This window comes from Sinohyriopsis cumingii, chromosome 5, assembly GCF_028554795.1.
Source record: "Sinohyriopsis cumingii isolate HCF-2022 chromosome 5, ASM2855479v2, whole genome shotgun sequence".
NCBI lineage: Eukaryota > Metazoa > Mollusca > Bivalvia > Unionida > Unionidae > Sinohyriopsis > Sinohyriopsis cumingii.
Genome location: NC_142965.1, coordinates 59,746,939 through 59,771,702, shown reverse-complemented (window position 1 = coordinate 59,771,702; position 24,764 = coordinate 59,746,939). Strand labels below are relative to the sequence as shown.

Here is a 24,764-nt window from a genome sequence, read left to right as displayed (position 1 = left end):
CGACCTGTATTTAATCCCTGTAAAAACAACTGTTCATACTGTTCTAAATTTTAAAAAAAATAAAATAAAAATTAGGCTGGCTACTAATGTCTGAATTTGGTTAGCTATGTCTATAGTGTTTTATAGTTTCTGTCATAAACCAGACTAAAGCATATGTAGAGTATTTCCCAGCCTGGTTCCCTCCTTCTTATGCTTCCCAGTGTTGTTCTCCGCTACCTTTATAGGGGTGAGCAATGCAGGGAGCATAAAAAGCAGGGAACCAGACTAATTATTCCCACACTTAGCATGTTTCCCGGCCTTATTGTAAGATCCAGCATTCTTATCAATGACCGTATCGTGAGAACAGACAGACACCACTGACCTATATGTAATCAATTGTTACAATGACCGCGTGGTTAGTAATGATTCTTCTGATAAAAATCAAACACAAAAGTAAGATAAAAAAAAGAATTGTTGGTACTGGTGATAGATGCTACAGTCTGTAAACCAGGCTAATGTACATGTGACAAACTGCTGTTGTAGTGCCGAAGTTGATGTAGTGGTCGTGTATACGGTTTGTCTTCAGAGTTAGTCCGTATTGCCTGGGGGTGAATAAGGTCATTGTCTATTAAACTAGCAGGAGAGAATTGTTTGCAGGATTCGACTGATAGTGTTCAAGACTTGTGATGTTTGTTGTATCTCCCCCGCACCCGATGTTAAGTGATTACATCCCAATCACAAAGCTGTCGTATACTCAAGTTGGTGTGACCAGGTTACACACTTTGCTTATAGAGTTAATCCCTGTATGTCATCTTTGAATGAAGCCGTTGACTTTTGTCTCTGAGTAAATGGTTCTGTTTCTCGATGAGATAATTGTTTCTTTTTATTTCATTAATTGTTTGATATGCAATGCATATTTTCCCACAGTCCAGTCAAAGTCGTCTTTACATTCGATATTACAACTCAGCACTAATAATTTTTACACCTAGAACCTTAATAACAATAAAATGAACCTCTAACTAGAAAAAGACAAATAATAAGGCTGGAGAAAATAATTATTGTAACTGAAAGAAGTGAAAAAGAGCAGACCACTTGCAAAAAAGTGGTTTAAACATCAGTCAAACAAATTTAGGTTGTTATAAAGGAAAACAAGTAATTTAGAAACGATTTCAGATGCTAAAATATGTGATCTTCAATTGTAAATGTGATTTCATGTTTAATGATATAAGTATATCTTTATTGCTATAATATTTTGTTTTTAGACGAATGCATACAATATTTTAACAAGAACTATTAATAAAGTGATTGTGGTTATTTTTCTTGTAATTGTTCTGAAACTGGACCCTGGAAACTGGTCTTTTTGTACAAACCTGCTATGAGAGATGACAGGTCCTGAGAGACCACTTTTTGTTGGCAGAAGGGGCACTCTCTCGTAACAGGTTTTACCGTATGATTATCCTTTGGAGGATAATATGACCTCGTGTGATGTGAAGGACAAAACCATTCATGTAACATAATGCAGCACAACTGATGAGCTAGAGACATAAAAACCAAGAGGTCTTACACAAATCGTACTGAGAAACTCTGGAATCCAGAGTAAGCTAAAAACTCGCTACATATGATGAGGTGCTGCTGTTAATGGCGACTGGAAATCATTTGGGCAACTGACAGCAGCCCCACCAGATTCAATTCCCATATATTTGACGCTAGATCCAAAAGGCAGAAGTTTGAGGTTAACTGTGCCAAATCAGATGCTGGAGTGCAAGCCCAATGGGTACCATTCGAGTGCAAGCCCAATGGGTACCATTCGAATGCAAGCCCAATGGGTACCATTTTCATTTATAACCAGCACATCTTTTCATAAATATCTCATGTCAATACAACCATCCATTCTGGGGAGATGAGATAATTTGATTTTTAAGAAAGATGCCATTGTGTCCATATTGGATGGCAAATCAGGACCATTTTCATTTAGGCCCAACTAGACATAATTGTGAGTCTTTCAGTGAACATGACTATCCATACAGGCGGAATAGTGATAACAAGATATTCAAAACAGCCATCATCTTCACCATACTGAACATTAGATCAGATTCATTTCAACTTAGGACCAACCAGACATAATTGCAAATTTACAATTCCTTCAGTGAAAACCCTTTGCTGATAGCACCATTGAGAAATAGTGGTAACAAGATTTTCAAGCTAGCCAACGTGGCAACCATACTGGATGTCAAACTGGCACCGTTTTCAAATCAGAACCAACTAGAGATCACTACCCAAGCAGAGTCATACCAAAGACTTATAAAAATGGTACTAACAGCTATCTTGCTAGGAGCTCAACATTAAGAGGTTAGTTTAGAACTGGTCAGCCTGGTGTCGGGATAATGTGACTGGGTGGGACATCATTCTACATGTCTGCAGCATGATGCCCAGTACTAGACATCACTATAACTGTCACACTGCAGACATCATAGCGATATGACTGATAAATTAATAAAGCTATATTAAAAATCAAAATCATACAAACAGATCACTACAAGTCTTTCAGTGAAAACTCCTTATTAATATACTATCCATTCAGAAGGATTAGCAATAAAAAGATTATCAAAATGATCACCATCACAGCTGTATTGAATGTCAGATCAGAATCATTTTATCGAGGATATTTAGAGATCATAAAAAGCCTTTTAGTGAAAATCCCACATTGATACGACTTTCTGTACGGCATGGTAATATAAACCCAAGGATGATTGTATTTATCAAGTTTTGTAGTAATCTTCAAAGTAGTTTTAATGGACACTGGAAAACTGATGATGGATAGATGCCAGATGAAAAATACAAGCTCTTTATTACAAGTTGAACTTAAAACATGCTTTACATGATAGTAGTATCAGCAATGTTTTGGATAAGGGCTCAAACTCTGAGTTAATCCATATCCGAATCTGAGAGAGATTCCACCTGGGGAACACGATGAACAACTGGGGTAAATTGAGCTTGATGAGGGACAGCAAGTCTGAAAGGTCCTCATCGTGGCCTACTTTTGTTCCCATGATGATATACAGCCTGATCTTACTACCTGAGAAAAAAAGTTAACCAGCTTTGGACTTCAGGCTTGTTGTGATCCCTCCAACTGACAATAAAGTCACACACTACATAGGCCTTCTAGTTAGTGTAATCCTTTCCTGACTGAAGCACTAAACTCCTTTTTCCTAGCAAAAGCCAGGTATGCAGGAGGGGTTCAGCTGGACAGGAATGAAAAATCTGCAACCATATCAGTCTGAACAGGTTGGGTGTTGCTGGGATTTTTCCGTTGAACATCGAGGTTGAGTTAATCACTGACCCAGGATTTGTCCTATTGTAGAAGTGTGATTCGAGTCACTTTGCAGGTCTGATCCCTTATCTTCTGAACAACTTTTGGATTAAGAACAATTACAGGAAAGGCAAATCATCAAATTTCTTCCATCTTGCTGACAGAGTATATACTGGCCAGGCCTAAGGACCTAGACCCAATGAAATGAAGGCAGAAAACTTGTGGTTTTAACTGGCTGCAATGAGATCTATCATTGGATGAAACCAGAGGGTGCAAATTAGATGAAAAAAGTAATGGTCTGAAAAGTCTTGTCTCTCTTTGATAATGAGTCAACTACGGCACTACATATGCCTGGGATATATCGTGCCTGGAGAGTGATGTGGAACCAGCTGCACCAACATAGAAAGTCTCTGAAGGAAAGACAGAGGTCTATTAACCTGTTACCCCGTTGTTTGAGAAGGCAGCTCACTAACACTTAATGATTGGACACTGGCAGCCCATGTTTCTGGTTCACAGCCCAATTTCCCACCCACCAAGTGTTTGTCAAGATATTCTGATGTAAACCTCAAGCCAAATGAAATCCTTGTAATTACTGTGTAGAAACAAACTTCTGTGATGGATGAGACATGACATGACAGGTGGACATGAGCAATACAATGTTCTCCCTTCATAGATATGGCAACTGTATATAAAAAAGAAGGGTAATAATAACATTATACAATTGTTATGTTACAAAATACAAAACTTGTTTGATAATACCTAAAAGCTTTCATTGTCAGGTCTCAAATTTAAGTAGGTCTTTGGAATATTTTATTAAATTCTGATTGAGCTGGTCTTCTGGCATTTATCACATAAAGAAGCCCCCAATGTGAGGGAACTGCAGTAGCTAAATTGGTACTTTGACAGACTCAAAGGTAGCAGGTTTGATACCCACCCAAGCCAGCCTGAACCCCAGCTGTAGCAGGTTTGATACCCACCCAGGCCAGCCTAAACCCCAGCTGTAGCATGTTTGATAACCACCCAGGCCAGCCTAAACCCCAGCTGTAGCAGGTTTGATACCCACCCAGGCCAGCCTAAACCCCACGTGTTTAATTCTCAAATATCAAAAGGCATAACATGGGCATAATTTATTAGAGTAGTAGTAGGCATTGTGTATGTCACATTGTAATGTAGTACCCAGCAGCAATTTTATATAACAACATAACTATAGTCTAAAATGAATAGAACTCCAAACTGATTTAAATTCTAAACAAAATGTTAGGAACTCCTTAAACGAAAAAAAGTCTGCCACTCACCACAGCATATAGCCCTATTCAACTCCATTCATAAATTTATTATAAACACACATGCAGGGCAGTCTATTCACTGCCCTACTAATGGTTTAACACTGATTTTGTGACACTGGGATGGATGACATCACAAAACTGTCTTATTGTGTGGGATATTGTCAAAATTTGATGCACTAACATACAATAGGTTTCTTTTAAAGGGATTTCCAGAATAAAATCTGGGGGAAAAAGAAATTTTGGCAATAAAAAAGAAATATTGTGAAATTGGACTCATTGGTACATTTAATGTGCCACTGTTCTGTATAATAAATTACTCCTATGTGACTTTTCATTTTTGTTCAACAACACTCAATGTCATTGTAATATTGCAAAAGCAAGAAAATACAGAGAATGGAAGAGAGGTAGCAGAGAAATGGGGTGGAAGTCTGATGTGGTCTTACCTGAGTAAGACACTGTTTCTTCATCAGTCAGGGCTGTGGATGATACAGAACTGGGAGTTTCAACTGGCACTGGGGGTGTAATTGGCCGTCGTATTGGAATGTCTCGAGGCAGAGGACCTGACACAAAAATGAATTTAATGGTAATTAAAAATAATTGTTCTAATACATCTTGTAAAACAAAGAACATTAAAATATTCTTCAGGTTAACAAAAAATGAACTAGATCGATCATGCACCTTCTGTGTTTCACCTATTGTCGCATTAAACACCTATGCCCATATTTAACTAATTCACAAAAAGAGAATTTAAGAGTTCTTGTCTGAAATAGGTGTGGACCAAAATGATCAATCATTTTTCCTAAGAAAATTAAAGGAATCCTAAATGTGCATGATTTTTGTGGTGACAGCTGGTTCGATGTCTATAGGAAGTTGTTTGGCACTGGATATTTCTTCATGACATGTGCAGAAAACTTGGACTTTATTTGTTGCTCCATGATTATAGAATCCTTCCTAAAAATAAAAAACTTGTACCAATTTTTAAAAAGTTTTACATGTATGGGTTTTATTTGACTAGACTGACTTAGCTGTTATGATTAAAAGACTTAAATCAAAACACTAGTTTCACATTTTAGTCTTAATGTCATGCCAAGCTAAATCGGATTAAATGAATCTCTGGTACCAGACCCTTAAGTCTGATTTTGTGCTCTGAAATGCTGGATCTTGACATTACTCATAGAGAATCTACAGTACTTGAAATCATTCTGAACATTAGTCACTGCTCTTTCTCGTTTGAACCTATGTATGGTGATCTATATGATTTTGTGACATCCAAGGCCCTTAAAGAAGGGAACCAACCATGCTAAATTGTGTCATTGAAGTGCTTTGTTTTGTGATGTTTAAGATGCATTCAATGATATTTAAGCTGAATTAGGTCTGGTTTTTAAAAATCCTTCACCAAAGTGTGGATAGGTCAACAACAATTTCTTTCATAAACAATTTGACATTTAAAGAAGCAATCTCAATGAAAATCATAATGCCACCATTCATGCAAAAGGAAAAGTGATACAATGATTTTCAAGATGGCTATCTTGCCATGCTGAAAGGCACCATTTTCACGGAAACTAGCTACATATGGTAATAGTGTTTAAATCACAACCTCAGTATGCCCATCCATTAAGAAGAAGAAGCAATATAACTATTTATATGATGCCCATCATTTTGGATGATGAATTTCTATTATTTTAATACAGAAAAACAAACAACATACTGCAAAAAGTACATTAAAAATAAATCAATATCTCATTAGGGCCATTCATTCTTGAAAAGATTTTCCAGGATGGGTTGAATTATGGGAGGTCCCATTGCCATCAATTCCATTTCGGACTAGCTACATACAGTGAGTACTATCTTCATGAAAAGAAAAAAAAAGTAAATATAACATTCCATTATAAAATACTAGTTAGAACAAGACTTTAAAGATGTTGCTGTGACAGCCACCTTGAATGTTTGAGGGTGCCATTTTCATTTAAGACCATCAAAACATTATAAAAAGTGTGAAAACCCAAAATAGAACATACTATTAAGAGTAAACTGTTATATATCTGATCTCTGACTGCACCATTTTCATTCAGGGTCAACCTGGCATCATAAGGTCTTTTACTTGAAAATTTAATATAGCTATGAACATCCCTTCAACTGGGTGTGTGATATGGATTTTTAACGTAGCTTTAACAATGTTTCAGTCATATCGCTACGATGTCTGCAGTGTGACAGTTTATAGTGATGCCTAGCACTGGGGCATCATGCCGCAGACATGTAGCATGATGTCCCACCCAGTCACATTATCCTGACACCAAGCCGACCAGTCCTAACACTAACCTCTTACTGCTGAGCGCCAAGTGAGGCAGCTGTTAGTACCATTTTTGTAAGTCTTTGGTATGACTCGGCCAGGGATCGAACCCAAGACCTCCCGCATCCGAGGCGGACGCTTTAACCACTAGGCCACTGGAGCGGTCATACTGGATGTCTTGCTAGCACCACTGTCATTTAGGAGCAACCAGACACTACAAGATGTCTTTCAGTGAAACTCCCATATCAATATAACTATCTTTTCAGAAGTAGCAGTGACAACAAGATTTTTAAAATGGCCATCATGACTGCTATAATATACATCTGATGGGTACCAATTTAATTCAGAATCAACTATAGGTTATAAAATGCTTCTTAGTGAAACTCAAAGTCAATATTACAAACTGTTCAGTACAAGTAGCATTAATAAGAGTTTCAAAATAGTTGCCATGATAACTATATTTTAGGTCAGATCAGCACCATTTTCACACAGGATCAACTAAACCAAAAGATGTTTTTTCTAATGAAAACCCCAAGTTGATGAGACTTTTTACTTCAGGTGGAGTGGTGATAACAAGATTTTTAAGAAAGACGCCATGCAGGTAAAATTGGATGGACGAGGGATACTCATTCTATTTAAGAACAACCAGACATCATAAGAAGCATTTTTATGAAAACTCTGCATCAACAGGAACATCCCTTCAGGTGTGGTAGCAATAGCAAGATCTTCAAGATGGATACCGTGGTGGCCATATCGGAGGGAAACCATTTTCATTTAGGATCAAATAGACCATGGGATGAATGTGCAAAGTTTCATGGCAATCCTCTCAATAGTTCAGGAGAAGTACTGATAACAAATTTATACTAAAACATGTTGGATACCAATGATAGGTGAAAGGCCATTGCACAAGCTCTTCCGGTCTTTAACCAACAGATCTAAATACTGAGTTTAAACATCCACACATAAAAAAACTACCACCCTATATTATCAAAGTCATTAGCTGCCACAGGGAGAAGTTAAAATAATTTTTATAATTAGAGTTTCTGAGTACAGCATGACTAGAGGTACCAACTAAAGCTGCTAATCACCAATGTTTGGTGACTATTGCTTTTATGTGACAAAGAGCAAGGACAATTTAAGAGAGGTGACTTAACCCTTTTCTCCCAGAGTTATTTATTCCTTTACCTTTCGCCCCCTTCTATGTATATATACATTTTTAGCTTTGGCTCCCAGCTAAACATTTCAACATGTTACAGGATATCTGAAATACATTGGTAATATCTGCCATTTTACTGATGATTCACTGTGAGGCAACTACAAGACTGCTAACTAAGAAAACAAGTTACCAACATCATTTCCATTATATATTTACATATACACATACATACATAAAAGATGAAACTCTTAATTTAAATGACCAATCATGTGTTGACATTTTTACCAAGCCACATCTGAAAAATGGTGCCATTTATTGATTGCATCAACCCCCAAATATGAGAAAAAAGCATCTTCAATACAAGTCAAATCCAAGTGCTCGATCTGCCTTAATGTTCATATCTCAGTGATGTTTGTCTCATATGAATACTTTTCCATCCATAATAACATTATTGTGTTTTTCTTTGAATGCACAGCTTTAGAAAGCCTGGCAAATATGTCAGCTTTTATTCATTTTGTTGCTTTGCATAATGACATTTTAAGCCAGTAACATACAAAATCAATCCTAAAATTTCAGACACATTAAATAAACTGACAAAATAAAAATACTAGTTTTGTTTGTTTCTTCCCTTCTGTTCAATTTGCAAAATTTCAATCAACAGTACCAAAAGACAATAACAGTAGTGAAATATTGGATTTACAATGGGAATTCTCAGAATCTGCCAGGGCAGCTTTCTTCTCTCCTTTCAACCATTGAGAGTTAACAGAATGTGAAAATAATTGTGTCCAGTTTTGATGATTAAGCTAAGGTGATGCCATTGCTGATGATGACATTTTATCCATAGATATCAACACTAAAATGTTCTCAGTCTCTAACGACACTGATATCAACACTGAAATGTCCTCAGACTCTAACGACACAGATATCAACACTGAAATGTCCTCAGTCTCTGACATCACAGATATTAACACTGAAATGTCCTCAGACTCTAACGACACAGATATCAACACTGAAATGTTTTCGGACTTGAATGACAAACATCAACACTGAAATGTCCGCAAACTCAAATGACAGATATCAACAATGAAATGTCCACAGACTCTTAACGACATATATATCAACATTGAAATGTCCTCAGATTTTCATGACACATAAATCAACACTGACATGTCCTAAGACTCTAATGGCACAGATAATGAACAGCCAAAGTGGTCAGCAAAAGTGAACATATATTGACATTAGTCTCCAGTCCATTAATTCAGCAGTTGGGTCCATCACATAATTTGCCAAAAACAGCAACACAGAGTATTTCAGTTCATATTTTCCACTTTGAAAATGAAACAAATCTCCTGCTCAACAAATGAAGGATCATGAAAACTTGTGATCCTATCTGGTGAGACACAAGTGTGCCCAAGATGTCTGACTTACTTGGCATGTCAATTCTTATGGGTATTCAAACCAAGGGATTAAGATTTAATAAATGTAATAATCTGTCGAAGATTTGAAAAAAATGCTCCAAACCTTTCATCTCAAAATGATGATACCACAGATTTCCCTGCAGATCACCTGGCCAGCATGAAATAGTCATTCAAGCCTTGGCAACAAAAAATATAAATGAAGGTTTATATACAATTTATGTATCCACTCTTTAGCATCACAAATGAAAAATAATGCATTTCATTTCTTTCAAATATTAAATTCCAAACCAAACAAATCAACTTGCTCACACACACACACACACTGAAAATGAGATAATATTGCAATGGGTGGTACCCAGGTAAATCAAATGTATTCAGACTGACCAACCAATTGATACTCCTACTTCCTCAGTGATTCAGCCTTCATATATATGATTAATGGCAAGTATGCATGTCTAACTATTGTATGAACAAGGTTATTTGCAATCAAGCAAACAGTAAGCAATACAACAAAAACTTTGCAATGTAAATGCCATAAAATATACAGAACTATTTTCATAATAGGCAACAAATACCTTCTTTATAACTGATCCAGTTGAAGGCTTATGTTATAATTTCAAACACAAATCTCTCCAATGATCTTCCAAGGAGGTGAGCAAAACCACAAAGGTAAATATTACCCTGTACACTCTGACAAATTGTTAACAAATAACTGACAGGTAGCTTGTTAGGACATGGTATCTATGTCCATTTCTTCCTTTTCACCGAGTTGTACACAGAATCTATTCTAGGATAAACGTTTATCTATGGGATTCATTACTATTTTCTACAGGGTAATGCCAAAAAATATGAAATTAATGCAAGTAAATCATAACGAATATCTTTAGGCCCTACAGACTTAGCTTTGTCAAATAAATCCTATACTTAGAAAAATCTCACCCACAATTTTCAGTCATAGAATTCATCCTGTTACATTCATATAAGTATACACTGTAAGCAAGCCAAGCAGGCTCATTGGTTAGCATGCCAGATTGGTGATCAGAGAGGTTGAAGTTCAAATCCTGTCCAGACAAGGCCAGATCATTTGTATCTATGTGGTCACAACAGAACTTTTCGTGTATTGATATGCCATTAAACACACATCAATTTATAAGTAAAGGTGATACATCTGAGATCATTTCCAAAAATAGAGCTAAAGTTAATTTGGTATATTCCAAAGCTAAATTTGTGGAAATTTAAATATGAAGAGCATGTAATATGACTTTAGCCTGGTTCCCTGACCAGTTAATACTTTTAGCCTGGTTCTCTGACTGATCCAGTCAATAATTTTACTGATAAGTACTAAAACCTAAGAAAGGAAACTTTACATGAACAACTAGAACAATTTGGATCTCAAATTCTAAAATGCACACCAGCTCAATGATGCACACACATACAAAAGAATTATGTGCAGTCTTTACCAGGTTTTCTTTTTCGTGGCCCTGGTGAGGATGGTGGACTATCAAACTGATGCCGTTTTGTACTACCACGTGCTTGCTGTTGCTGCCCAAGCATTGAATCTTCTGCCTCATCCACCATGATGTTCTGAAGATGGACACGAAAATTATAATTATACTTGAAATTCAATCAAAGAGACTACATAAAAGGTAACATTTTGAAGAAGTGGCAAACCAAATTTGTAAACCTTCTGTTGTAGTAACAAATTTTACAAGTTCCTAATGGCAATATCTGTTATATCTAAAAATGAAATAGAAAGCAAAGGCCTGTATGTAAATACCATGATCGAGGCATTGTTGTTAAATAAGAGACATCCAACTCAAGAGTGGAATGCAAACAAAATGATGAAAATGTAGAGTGCAAATGTAAATGCAAAACAATTAATGACCAAAAAAAGAATGATTTGTATCTAATCATGCATTTTCTGCATCATCTTTGCTAGCCGAGGGTCATCAATCCATTTTCCTCCATAGTGACCCTTGGCATCTGTCACTATTAACTAAACTGATTCAATCAGATTGCTCTTTATATGTACCTAGCAAAAACAGCAGGGAGTAACCACTGCAGACTACATCACATGTTGCGTATCAGTTTCTCGAAATGAAATGGTTCACATACATCTCTATCAAAACAAAGCATGCAAACATCATGGAAGTTTTTATAATGACTACCTTACTGGTTATCATTTTGCTAGCTATGCACATTAGTTCTTTCATCAGCAACAGAGTACTTGCAATAAAAACACCATTTTATCTTGCTACATCTACAAAACACTAGTTCTGGCTAGCTACATGTCATGGATCGATGTAGAATGAAACGGCTCAATGACCCTTGGCTAGTGAAGATGATACTGTTAAGTGCAAATATAGTCTATGTAAACCTAAATGTACATGGTAATGTACACACTTGGCTTTTCACCTTGCCATCATCTTTAGGTCAAATAATGTGAATTCACAATTATTTTAAGGTTCCTTAATCTAACCCTTCATAACCATGATACAACAATAAGACTCCAGAATGTTCAAATACTTGTAAGCATTATAGTCACCAAATCAATAAGCTAAATTGAAATTAACTCACTAATTGCTTAATCCAGCACTTCATAAATTCCAGGATTTTCATAATAACTTAGATGTCCAAATTTTTTAAAGTGTTATCCTCACCAGCTTGACACACACATTATAATCCTTGTTTTATCAATGTCATTCAGATCAGTACTATAGTGGAAATGTAAATCAACACTGGGCAAATTATAATCAAGTCATATTATTCTTCCATTGTAAACTCTATTGCAATTGAATCCAAACGAATCTTATACAATTTTCATTTTTCAAAAGTGTTCTTATCAAACTGACTCAATAATTTGGTGCAAATATTTACCATGAAATTGTGGGAGGTTATCATATATATACCTGTACATCAATACCACAATGATATTGTATAAAGACAAAAAAAAACTTTTATGGTTGTGATCTGCAATTTTATTGGTGTTTTTCTTAATAAATAAATCATCTTGTATTGTTGTTGTACAGAGGAAACATTATCATGGCCTTGCTCGAATGTTACAGCATCTAATGCATTCTTACCTTGTTAACTTTAAATGGATTCCCAAACATATGGACTCTTGTTGGAGTATTTTCCAGCTCCCTGAGTGGGTTGGGTTGTTTTTTCAAATATTCCTGGTAATTACCCATTTGTTGTATTGGGACACTGTGAAGTTGATCTAAAAGATAAGAATATAAAAAAAATATTTGGATATTATCTATCAATAACATCTATGCTAATATTTATCATGTTTCAAGTTTTCCCATGTGCATTAATTTCATTACAGTTCTAGAAAAGCCACTGTTAAATATATGTCCAAATTGAAAATATTAATAGGTATGTTTATAGGTTCATAGCACACCACTAATTTCAAGCACCCCTCCGCTATCCAATGTACCCTTTTTTTTATTTGATGCTCCTCTCATTTTTCACAACTCGTGTTCTTTTTTGGCCAATAATAAACTGCATTCTGATGTTTCCCTGTTTGTAAAGGGTACTCAAGTGGAAAATGGAATTCATGTGAACTTAAAAGAGCCCATGCAATGGGTTTAAAATATCTGAGCGTGGATGATGCTAAATGCTGCTTTAAAATCTAGCCAAGAAAGAAGGATTTATGAAATGGATTTCCTAAAGCATGTTAAATAACTGAATAATTTTAGTCTGTTGCATTCCAAATTGAAAAATGAGAATAGTATTTGCCCCATTATGGATGTTGTTGTTGTTGTTGTTGTTGTAGGGTTTAACGCCATTTTTCAGCACACGATAGGCTATACATAGCGGCCAGTATTAATGGTGGAGGAAGAACCCGGGAATACACCGGAAAGAACCACCGACCCTCGAGAAGCTACTGGCAAGCTTTCTCACATACCCACATTGGCTGAATCCGAGACTCAAACCTACGCAGACAGAGGTGAGATGGCAGTGATCCGTAACGGAGAGCGCTTTAGACCACTCGGCCACTATGGGCCCCCCATTATAGATGCTAAAGATAGCAAATGCTTCAAGAAATGCAATATTGGAACACGATCCAGATTTCAATTATCCTTACAAGCTGAAATAGATGAAGTTTACAACTATCATGCTTATTACTTCAGCCTCATCATGAAATGAACTGGACTCTGGAAAACCACCTTTCCTCTCATTCTGACCAGGTACAAATTGTGCAGGAAGATTTTAGTACTTAGTTGTCCATGGGGATAGAAGATGCAGACTTGCACCTTCCGAATAAATCTGTGTCATGTTCTGAACTTAACAAATGCCATAGTTCAACAGTACTTTTACATCAAGTTTAAGTTAATTATCAATTACTTCTGCCTATTCTGCTTTTTTGTTATCAATCAAGAACATGTTGCAAAGGAAGCTAACTTTTTATTTTAACACGTGCACCTGAAGCAATTCTGATATTAAGACAAGTCCAAATCATGAAATTATTATGTTTGGAGTGAAGACACAAGTTTTAAAACTTTCAATATATGACTTTTATATAAACATGCAATATGAGAGACGGTTTGTCTAATAAATCAAGAAATTATGGCTTCACACCTGGCTCTCTCAATTTCATAATTGTATTTGCATGTACTTTTCAGTAAGGACTGTTCTATTTAACATACATGGTATCTAGAGTAGGTATCTTTTTAAAAAAATATACCATGATACTTTAATTTCACAGAGTTCGTATTAAAATGATAAGAAAATTTTAAATTGCATTTATGAGTTAATACACCATGTTAGAAGTGTCATGCCTGATACCATGCATGTACTACTAGAACAGCTCTAACCTTGGCATCATTTTGATGTGAAGAAATAATATTTGAAGATGTTTCTTCATTAAAGTCTAATATAACAATTGCTTAAGTCATCTGATGGCATGTATAACAATAGCGTTTTGTAACTTATCTGATGGCATGTATAACAATAGCGTTTTGTAAGTCATCTGATGGCATGTATAACAAGTGTTTTGTAAGTCATCTGATGGCATGTAAAATGACACCATTTTGTAAGTCATCTGATGGCATGTTTAACAAGTGTTTTGTAAGTCATCTGATGGCATGTAAAACAACTGTGTTTTGTAAGTCATCTGACAGCATGTAAAATAAGTGTTTTGTAAGTTATCTGATGACATGTAAAACAACAGCGTTTTGTAAGTCATCAGAAAAATGTAAAACAACAGCATTCTGTAAGTCATCTGATGGCATGGATAACAACAATATTTTGTAAGTCATCTGATGGCATGTATAACAAAAGCATTTTGTAAGTCATCTAATTGCATGTATAACAAGCGCTTTTAAGTTATTTAGTCATCTGATGGCATGTATAACAAGTGTTTTTAAGTCATCAGACGGCACATGAAACAAGTGTTTTAAGTCATCTGATGGCATGCAAAACAAGTGTTTTTTAAGTCATCTGCTGGAATTAAAACAAGTGTTTTTAAGTCTTCTGATGGCATGTAAAACAAGTGTTTTTAAGTCACCTGATGGCATGTATAAAAAGTGTTTTTAAGTCATCTGATGGCATGTAAAACAAGTGTTTTTTAGTCATCTGATGGCATGTAAAACAACTGTTTTTAAGTCTTCTGATGGCATGTATAACAAGTGTTTTTAAGTCAATATTGTTTTGTTAGTTATCTGATGGCATGCAAAGCAGTAGTGTTTTGTGAGTTATCTGATGGCATGTAAAGCAGTAGTGTTTTGTTAGTTATCTGATGGCATGTAAAGCAGTAGTGTTTTGTTAGTTATCTGATGGCATGTAAATCAATAGTGTTTTGTTAGTTATCTGATGGCATGTAAAGCAATAGTATTTTGTTAGTTATCTGATGGCATGTAAAGCAATACAGTATTTTGTAAGTTATCTGATCACATGTAAAAGAATAGTGTTTTGTTAGTTATCTGATGGCATGTAAAGCAGTAGCGTTTTGTTAGTTATCCGATGGCATGTAAAGCATTATTGTTTTGAAAATCATTGGATGGCATGTAAAGCAACACAGTATTTTCTAAGTCATCTGATGACATGTAAAAGAGTAGTGTTTTGTTAGTTATCTGATGGCATGTAAATCAATAGTGTTTTGTTAGTTATCTAATGGCATGTATAACAAAGGTTTTTTAAGTCATCTGATGACATGTAAATTAATAATTTTGTTGAAGAAAGAATCCTGCCATTACTTTAGCTTTGTATCAGAAAATATTGAGAATTCACTGATGTTCCAAGTGGACAAAGCTTTATCAATTCTGGGCATGCTATAAATAACAAATATTATGCCTGTATTCAGAAAATACTAGCACATATTACCAGCTCCATAATTTTAATTGGCAATTGAAAAAGTCAAGTTTTTGATAAGATCATGAAAAAAGATAACCAGAAAAAGATAAAAATGGAAAGAAACAGATACAATGTATTAGCACTTGATATAAAATGCAGTCATCTTCATTTAGTAATCTTTGTACTTAGCGATCCCAGTAACTGGATTCATATTATGTCAACAGTTCAAATTACTGTGTTTGCTGTGTAATGTTTGTTTTTATCAGCTGCTAGTGTCTGCTTATTTTTATGCATCTAACTCACTCTTAAAAAATAAAGTAGGTAAATATTTAAATAAGCCTAATTTTACCACACAAAGTTTTACCAGTAATACAACACAATGCTGATTTATCCCACACATTTACCCGAGTGCACCATCACGACCCAAAATTCCAAGTGAAAACAGCCGATTATAAAGGAAAAATAACAAGGATAGTCAGCTATATCATGCATGTTGCATAGCTTCCCATTCCCAAAGAGATGGTGACTCCAATGCATTTTTGACTTCTGTACATCATGAACTGAGTACTTTAGGAACTAAGGGAGTATTGAATATTGATAATTACATGACGTATAATTCACCCCTTTTTTTTATACAGTGAAACATTAACACAAATGAAAGGTTTTGCATCAGAATTCCGAGTGTTTCATTTCCAATGGTCTCCTTTACCCATAAAAATTAACACATGAAAAATTAAAACATCCATTATTACTAGAAAGTTGTAAAAACAGCTGCAAAACAAACCCATAAATTGAAAAATGTAATTACAAAAGTTACCATTATATATTTGCTTTCACTGCTTTTCCAACTTCAAAACTCACCTTCATCTTGCAACTTTGTTGCACTGAAAGCAGTCTGCAGAAAATTTGTTCTCATTCGAGCTATCTGATCTAAAAGATTCTTTCTGGGGATATCATATGGATTTCTGAAAACAGGTTAAAATATTTCATTTAGTTAGAATCAATGTTGTACAGATCAGAATGACATAAAAGTACAACTCGTGACAAAACTGATTTTCAACCATTTCTTATATTCTATATTTCTTGAAGTATAAATTACACAAAAATGCCCATCTGGTTGGTAGAACTCACATCATTACCTATTTTCAATCATCTAGGGAGGCTGATGTCACTCACCTAGCTAACAAAAGAAATCCTGAATATATACAGATGTTACTTCTTACTGAATTCGTCCAAGATCTTGATGATGGAAACTCAAATACCAGTTAAAATGGATCAGAACTACAGCATCAACAGAAGTAGCAATCTTTGTCAATCATATGTCAGAAGGCATCACTAATATTCTCAGGTATTACTTATAATTACACTCATTCGAGATCCTTATATAAGCTTCTCTCTAAAGTTAATTCAAGCTCATTGAATCAGATGTAAAAATGACATATTAACAAGTGAAGGTGTTGCTTATAATCAAATTTATCCAAGTTTTTGAAAAACTGAATTTCGATACCAAGTTTGATCAATATCAGACCATGCTAGGTAGCAAGCACGTGCCGATGGAGAAAGATTGTGCCTTAAGCAGTGTTGTGAAGACAATGTCTGTGCTAATTAATTATTTCTGAAAATAATATCTATCAATCTTAGGAAGTTCTAAATATACACGTTTTTTTTTTTATTTTTTGTTTTCTTCAATATTTAAGTAGTTTCTGCAACTTCTGCATGCCTATTTTTCTTATTATCAGCAGAAGATCACTTAAGAAAGAATTTATTAATTTTAACCTATAGTTTTGTGAAATGTTTCGTGATCTATCATTCATTTTCTTCTGCAGTATAATAACTGGTCAAGAGTTGTCTTCTCTGCAGCATAATAACTGGTCAAGAGTTGTCTTCTCTGCAGCATAACTGGTCAAGAGTTGTCTTCTGCATTAATCTTAATAGCATTCTACATGTTCTGAACAGATCTCCCAAAACTGCACACCTGCCAATTCTGACTGAACAGATCTCCCAAAACTGCACACCTGCCAATTCTGACTGAATAGATCTCCCACAACTGCAGACTAGCCAACCATAACAAGACTTTCTCATTAAAACAGATGACAGACCAATTTTCAGTAAGGTACAATGATATATCATATACTGCATATAAAACATACAGTTGAAAAGTCATTACACTCAAATAAAAGTACTGTAATGTGCTACAATACAATATTTGTCAAGTCAGAATGGATAGAAGGACAATGGAAAGGATGAATGAATGGATAGGTCAGAGACATATTAAGTGTGTGGTGTGGTTGAAGTCAAAAGGATAAATATTATGTGACTCCATTAATCAACTATGGGGAAGTCAAGCAAAGACAAAGCTACATTAATATTTATATTTAATTTTTTTAATTAAAGCTGTATCTTGGTGAATATTCGGTAGAATATCATTCAGTCAGATCACCAAAAGAGACAGTTCCCTTTACTAGCACAATTTACCAATAAAAGAACAAGGCAAGATTCAACTAGTTTTTAAATGTTGAAGCAGACCTTATTCCATATACTCCAACAAAAACAGTTGAAGCTGGCTACACTTTTCTTGTATTTTTCACAAAATTCTACGATTCAGATATAAATGATTTATTTATTTCTCCTTTTCGTATTATCCAGCAATTTTCAATAAAACGATTGCATATTTAGTTCTTCATATCTGTAAATTAATTAATTAATTTTCATTTCTTAACAATCCATTTATTTGTACCATACATCTTCCTCAATTACACAATAAAATTCTCTAACATTTTTCTCCATCAACTTGCTTTATAACCAGTTTCAAATTATTCCCCTGCTTTCTATCAACATCCTATAAATTCTGCTTGAAATTATCCATTTTTGTCACATCTACAACAAACTACCAAAATTTTCCCTTTCCTCTACACACCAAGTGTCTCGGACTGAGACTAATCTATGACAGAACTCAAATATGTGCAGTTTTACACTCACACGAGATGAGCTTACAGTTCAGGGTGTACGTAATTAAACCTGTGATCAACAGACTAAAATATGTATGTCCCTATAACTCACAACCAAATATATATCTATATTAAATCATTTTAATTAAACATCTTCAAAAATACATATCTTTCTCAAATCTTCCAAGATTACAAATTTAATTAATAGTTTCACTTTAACAACTCTCATCCCATTTTCAAGTACACATGTTCTATAAAGATTGTAACATGGTACAGCAGTAAACTTCAGAGTAAGATATAACCCTGAATGACATCATATGCTAAGGACAGAAGTATCAATGCACTATTGTTGTTGTTGTAGGCTTAATAACATTTTTCATCTCATAATAGGCAATACAATGCAACCAATATAACTGGTGAAGGAAGAACCTGAGGAATATCCTGGTAAGAGCCACCAACCCATGGGAAGCTACTGGCAAGCTTTCTTGCATACCCACATTGCAAGATCCCAAGACTAGAACTAAGCCATAGTCAAAGCAATCAAACATATATTGTTATTCAAGATTACCGATAATCACAACAAATATAACAGTACTGGACGTGTAATAATAAGATCTAAAAACAAGAAAAGGTGAGATCCCTGTATTGATGCATATATCAATAATAGTATCATTGACTTTGCAATGCTCATTCATGTACATGTGCTACCCAATGCATACTGATGGAAAACTTTATCCTTAACATCAACTGGCACAATACAGTACACTTAAACCTTAATGGCCGCTTGCACAATTTCAGAAACTTCAGCTGCAAACTCCTTGGATTTAAATGGCTTCTTAAAAGATCTCTTCAAAGGGAAAAAAAGGATGAGCCCTATCAGACTACTTCTACCTGAAGGGTTGTGGCTTAATATCTTTGTCTGGGACTGCCACGGTGAATGTGTTGAAGTCTGTCAACTCCTGCTTCAGGGATGACATATTCCCATCCACATTCTGTAGTAGCTGCTTAAAATCCTTCCTCTGCAGTATGGAGGTTTTTGTTCTGAAAGCCAGAAAAAAAACATAGGTGTCTATCAATAGGTTTCAAAACTTCAGACTCCATTCTAATGTCAATTTATTAATCCAGATTCCTGATCCACCTGCATGAAGGGACTGGAAATGAGAACTAGATTCTGTATCCATCTGCATGAATGGGTGTAAAAAGCAAATTTTTAAATAAATGATGTTTCTCCGAGAATACTTACCCAATCACATTACGTTAGGAATATTTGCCAGCTACCTCGTGAATCCAGCCCTACTAAAAGACAAACATCATCTTTGTCCATCTCATATAGACAAAGGTCAATAATTCTTGCCCATTACCTACCCTTGCTGCCACCATGAGTCACTAGTTTTGAGCCGAGTGATATACCTAACCAGAGCGCTCGCATCATGGGGTGGTTGAGAGGTTTTTAAGTAATATGATTGGGTAAGTATTCTCGGAGAAACAAAATAATGAAAAATTTGCCCTCCTTTAAATATGTTCACTAATCACATTACATTAAGAGAACAATAGGAAGAAGGGATGCTTGGGTATCTTCTTAGGGAATGATGGTTGGCTCCCCATGCGAATGATAACCCATTTTCCTATTTACATAAGCAACACAGCCTGGTGTCACTTGGCCTGTGACCCTTACATCCGGATAAGAGGATCAATACTGAAATCATTTTACTTACAAAATTTCACCGCTGGATCCAGCAAAGCTAACAGTCTGTGTTGATCTATTTGGATCTGGTGGCCATCTATGCTGCCACCCTCAGACCAACCAAATGTAAGGATTCCCTCTGTGATACTAAATCTTTGACAGAAAAATTCAAGAAGGTTGACACTTCATGCCAGACATGAGCTTCTAACATATCTTGATCTAAACGTTATTTAAGGCTTGCAAAGATGGCTCAAAGTCTTTGAGCTGTAATCTTTGTGAGGCAACTCTGATCTAGTGAAATGTTAGAATATGGCAAGCATAAAACTCGTGTCAGCCATGAAGAAATGGCATGAGGGGTGATATCCTGTATCCCAGTTCTCACCGGAAGGAAATGGTGTTTGCGAGTGCCACACTTTGTTTCAGTTGCGTTTCAAGTAGTGCTTGTGAGTGCAAACAGGATCTTGCAAGGCTGCTGTTCTTGACCCGACTATGACAGAAAATGGGCAAGTGGCAACTGTTTGGTTACCGATGGATGGTAACTTATTCTTGGCTAAAAAGCCTGGCTGAGTCAAGAGAACTACAAAAAAAAACCTCCATTCTGACCTGAAGAGTGTTCGGGTTGACAGAAGGGGCACACAGCTCACTTACCCTGCATGCAGAAGCTAAAGCTATCAGGAATCAAGTCTTGTATGATAGTAACTTTAGCAAAGTGTGGGCTAAGGGCTAAAACTGATTTAAATTGAGCCATGTTACACACCATGATTGGTTCCATCTGGAAACAGAGTGAGGGATTTTGGTTAATTGAAACCAAAATGAACGGTCTAGAAGATCTGATAAGTTATTATTATACTCAAAATCATGTCTGCCAAGATGCTGGAATGTGTCCAATATCATGGAGCGGTAGCCTTTGATAGAGATGTGACCAACTGTTTCTACTCAATGAACCAGATAAAAAAAGTTGGACAGTTGAGGGATTGTGGCATTCAGAGGTATGTTGTTGGTATGGCAACAGTTCCTGAAAACATGCTGCCACTTTCCTTCTGAAATCTTCTGAGTGGAGATCCATTCTTGAGATTCTCTCCACGATCGAAGTTTTAAATTGTCCATCTCACAAGGCTGTCCTGATAGGAGCTGTGGTTGCTTTTGGGTTGGCTGGAATCTTCCTTGGCAGATCTATCAGAAGAAGGAGTAGATCGGTGGACCAGGACTTGTCCCATCTGAGAGGGGATATCAGAAGCATCTTCAATTTTGACCCTGTAATTTTTGGATTATTTTTTAGTATCAGGACTGAGGGAGGGTAGGCAAATGCCCACAATCCCTCACAACTTATTGACAGTGCATCCACAGCCCAAGTTTCTGGGTCTGGGACTAGTGAGATGAAGGAAGGTAACGGGTGAATCCACATTGTCGCAAATGGTCAATCACAAGACACAATCAAAAGTGCACAAATCTGAGTGAAGACTGCTTGATGGAGAGACCATTCAATGTGAAGGACTTGACCTCTATGGGATAGATTGTCAGCCAAGACAATGAGCCTGCTGGGAATGTGTCTAATCTGTACTTTGACAATGAGGTTGTTGCAACAATGTAGAAACAGCCAAATCAGAATACACAGGTCAGGTGATTTGGTGCTTACCTGTTTGTGGAGATAGGTCACCACAACAGCATTGATGAACCTAATGAGGATCGTTTTGCTGAGTTGATCTTTGCAGAAGCAAATGGCATTGATAACAGCCATAATTTCTATGATGTTGATGTGTAGAGGCCATTCCCCTGGCTCCCATATGCCGCTGATGGTAGTGAAGTCTAGCAACTGGCGGTCACCCCAACTGTACACACTGTTGTCGGTACATACTCCTATTTACACTTGTGGATTCCAATGGTCAGCCAACTGGCTTGTGCCACTGACGCAGGAATGATCGCATCCTGGGCTTAATCTTGACTGTTAATGAGAGGACTTGAACAGGAGCGTCATTGTGCTTGCAATGTCATTGTAAGGGCCTCATAAAAAGATAGTCAAGCGGGATCAAGTCTGTTGCGGCATTGAATAAATGGTGGAGTTGCAAAAACCCGCTGAAATCCAAGTCCTGTTGGAAATGGACTCGATGAGTTCAGTAGAAAGCCTAGATGATCTAAAAGAGAAAGGAGATTGTTCCCACCTTGGGTTAAAATAGAATTTAGCACGTGTTTCTGGAGGATGTCATCCAGGTAAGGTGAAGTCAATGTAGATGACATCAATCAGAACAGAGTGATGATGCAATCCATAATCTTGGCAAGCACTGATGCCGAGGCCAAAGGGGAGAACTTTGAACTAAAAAACAGTGTTGTGCTAAGCAAAGCGGATAAATTTTCATAACACAGCAGTGCTCACAGAAATTTGTTTTAGGCACAGGCCCTGGGCTGGTGACTTAAATAAACTCACAAGCCCTGACTGAAATTCCACAAACCCGGACAGTTCATATCGGTCAACTCACAAGCCAGGAGAAAAACATCTCGATTTTTTGGTTATTTGCACACCTGCCTCCCAATCTCATAATATCTCTCAATTTTTCGTAGAGAACTCAAGATGTCTGTCAATTTTCATTCTCAGAAGAAGAAAAAAATACATAGATATATTGTAAGCAATCCACAAATGCCATATTCTGTTTTATCACTTTTGAATACTGTTGTGATGAATTAATCAATATCACACAACGTTTTTTTTCCTTCAGTAAATAGAATGTTAAGATTAAACACTATTCAAGTGAAGTTCAGATTTTTGAAACCTCTACAACAGTGCAATGGTTAAAAAAAAAAAAAAAATAATAAAATTGTCACCAATTAGTTTCAATTCCATGCATGATCACTGTGAATGCTGTGTAATGTTCTCTGCAAACAAAATTACATATCCATTTCTGCCAAAGAAACTCAGTTAATAAACACCTGGCATTTCTCTACGATATACATAACCTTAATTACCATGATTAAAAAAAAAAGATGGAATAAAACAAAATATACCATGCAGTATATGTGCCCCCAAAGAACTAATTCAGAGTAAACATTTTATTTAGTAAACAGTGTTACATGCCTTAAGAGTTAAACCATAGGAAATAAGGTGGGATATAAAACATGGAAAAAACAGTTGCCACATATACGTTATCTTGTGACTGCAGATTTGAACTGTTAAAATGAAGTCCTGACATTGTAAGTAGGACATTTTTCATTGGCCAATCAATTGCTGGTGCTTACATACACATTGTAGAACATGGTTTCTTTAAAGTATGTCTGAAGGGCAGTCCTTTTCACAAGATAAATGCATTGATAAGGATTAACTGTTAATCTGTCACACTGGCTTTATGCTTGTGTACTTAAGTCTAACCTTTAGCTATTATGCAGTTTAGCCACAGCTGACCAGAATATGAAATGGGGAGCTTGTCCTGGGGGAAAATAAAGCATGTCACAGGAAGAATTGGTGCCTCCCATCGCTTCCACCAATTTCACCTTTAAACATGTTTTGGGCCTACATTCATAAAACTTTCATGGCTGACCACTAGAAGTACGCCCCACCCCCAAGTTTCTGCAGGCGCCTCTGGTGCTTTCTTTGAGAATTTCACCCTTATTGGACCTGGAAGACTGGTCAATATTTATTGAAACCAGTGCTTAAAAAATGCCTCATAGAAACCTCCCCATTTTAGGTCCAAATCTCACTGTTTTATTTGTTATACTCCCTACTTAGCTTTTAAAAAGTTGTCAGGTATATACCAGACTCCAAAAAATTTCCCCCTTTCTAATATAGTCACACAACATTGCAATAGCTACAATTCGAACATAAATTTTATAGAAATGAATCACACTTGAACACTATTCCCATAACTGAAATGATCATGCTTTGCATTCAATATATGCAGTAAAATCCAGCTTCAAAGAAACACTGCCACTGTTCACAATCTTGTGAAAAATATCATACATAGCGGCTCAAACATTCTCATTCAAGGCAGTAATATGTAATATCTTTTGTTCTTGACAAGCAACTATCATCTCTTTAATTTACCTATAATGGGTTGTTCCACTTCCTGATCCTACCTGTGCAAATTAGCACAATGGGTTCACCCAATGCATCCTTCAACACATCTCACTAGCTATTGTCAGCCAGTTAATGTGAAACTTTGATTTTATACCCCGACATCTTTTCCTTTAATGGCCACTATTTAAACTGCCCAAAGGATAGTTTTATATCAGTTCCAATCATTACAGATTACCATTTATACATACTACAAGTCTACAAGTAACGGGCATAGACTGAAAGGGTTTTCTTTGTTGTTTTTTCCCCTGTGTTTTTTGGGAGTACATAATTGTATTTTTAGCATAGCTTCCATTTTATTAAAATCAGATCTCAATTTTATGTAGGACAGTGGTA

At 36.0% G+C, this 24,764-nt stretch overlaps 1 protein-coding gene across 2 annotated transcripts in view; it reads right to left on the bottom strand.

Annotated features, from left to right (window-relative positions):
* Nucleotides 1–24,764, bottom strand: part of LOC149799256 (integrator complex subunit 6-A-like) — a 96,035-nt gene that overhangs the window by 22,685 nt on the left and 48,586 nt on the right. For both annotated transcript variants that reach the window (XM_089958554.1, XM_089958555.1), the window contains 5 exons: nt 19,576–19,725; nt 16,598–16,701; nt 12,523–12,659; nt 10,900–11,023; nt 5,019–5,135 (listed from right to left, as the gene is read on the bottom strand). In XM_089958554.1, coding sequence (XP_089814680.1) covers nt 5,019–5,135; nt 10,900–11,023; nt 12,523–12,659; nt 16,598–16,701; nt 19,576–19,725 — 632 coding nt within the window. The remainder of the gene's footprint in view (nt 1–5,018; nt 5,136–10,899; nt 11,024–12,522; nt 12,660–16,597; nt 16,702–19,575; nt 19,726–24,764) is intronic.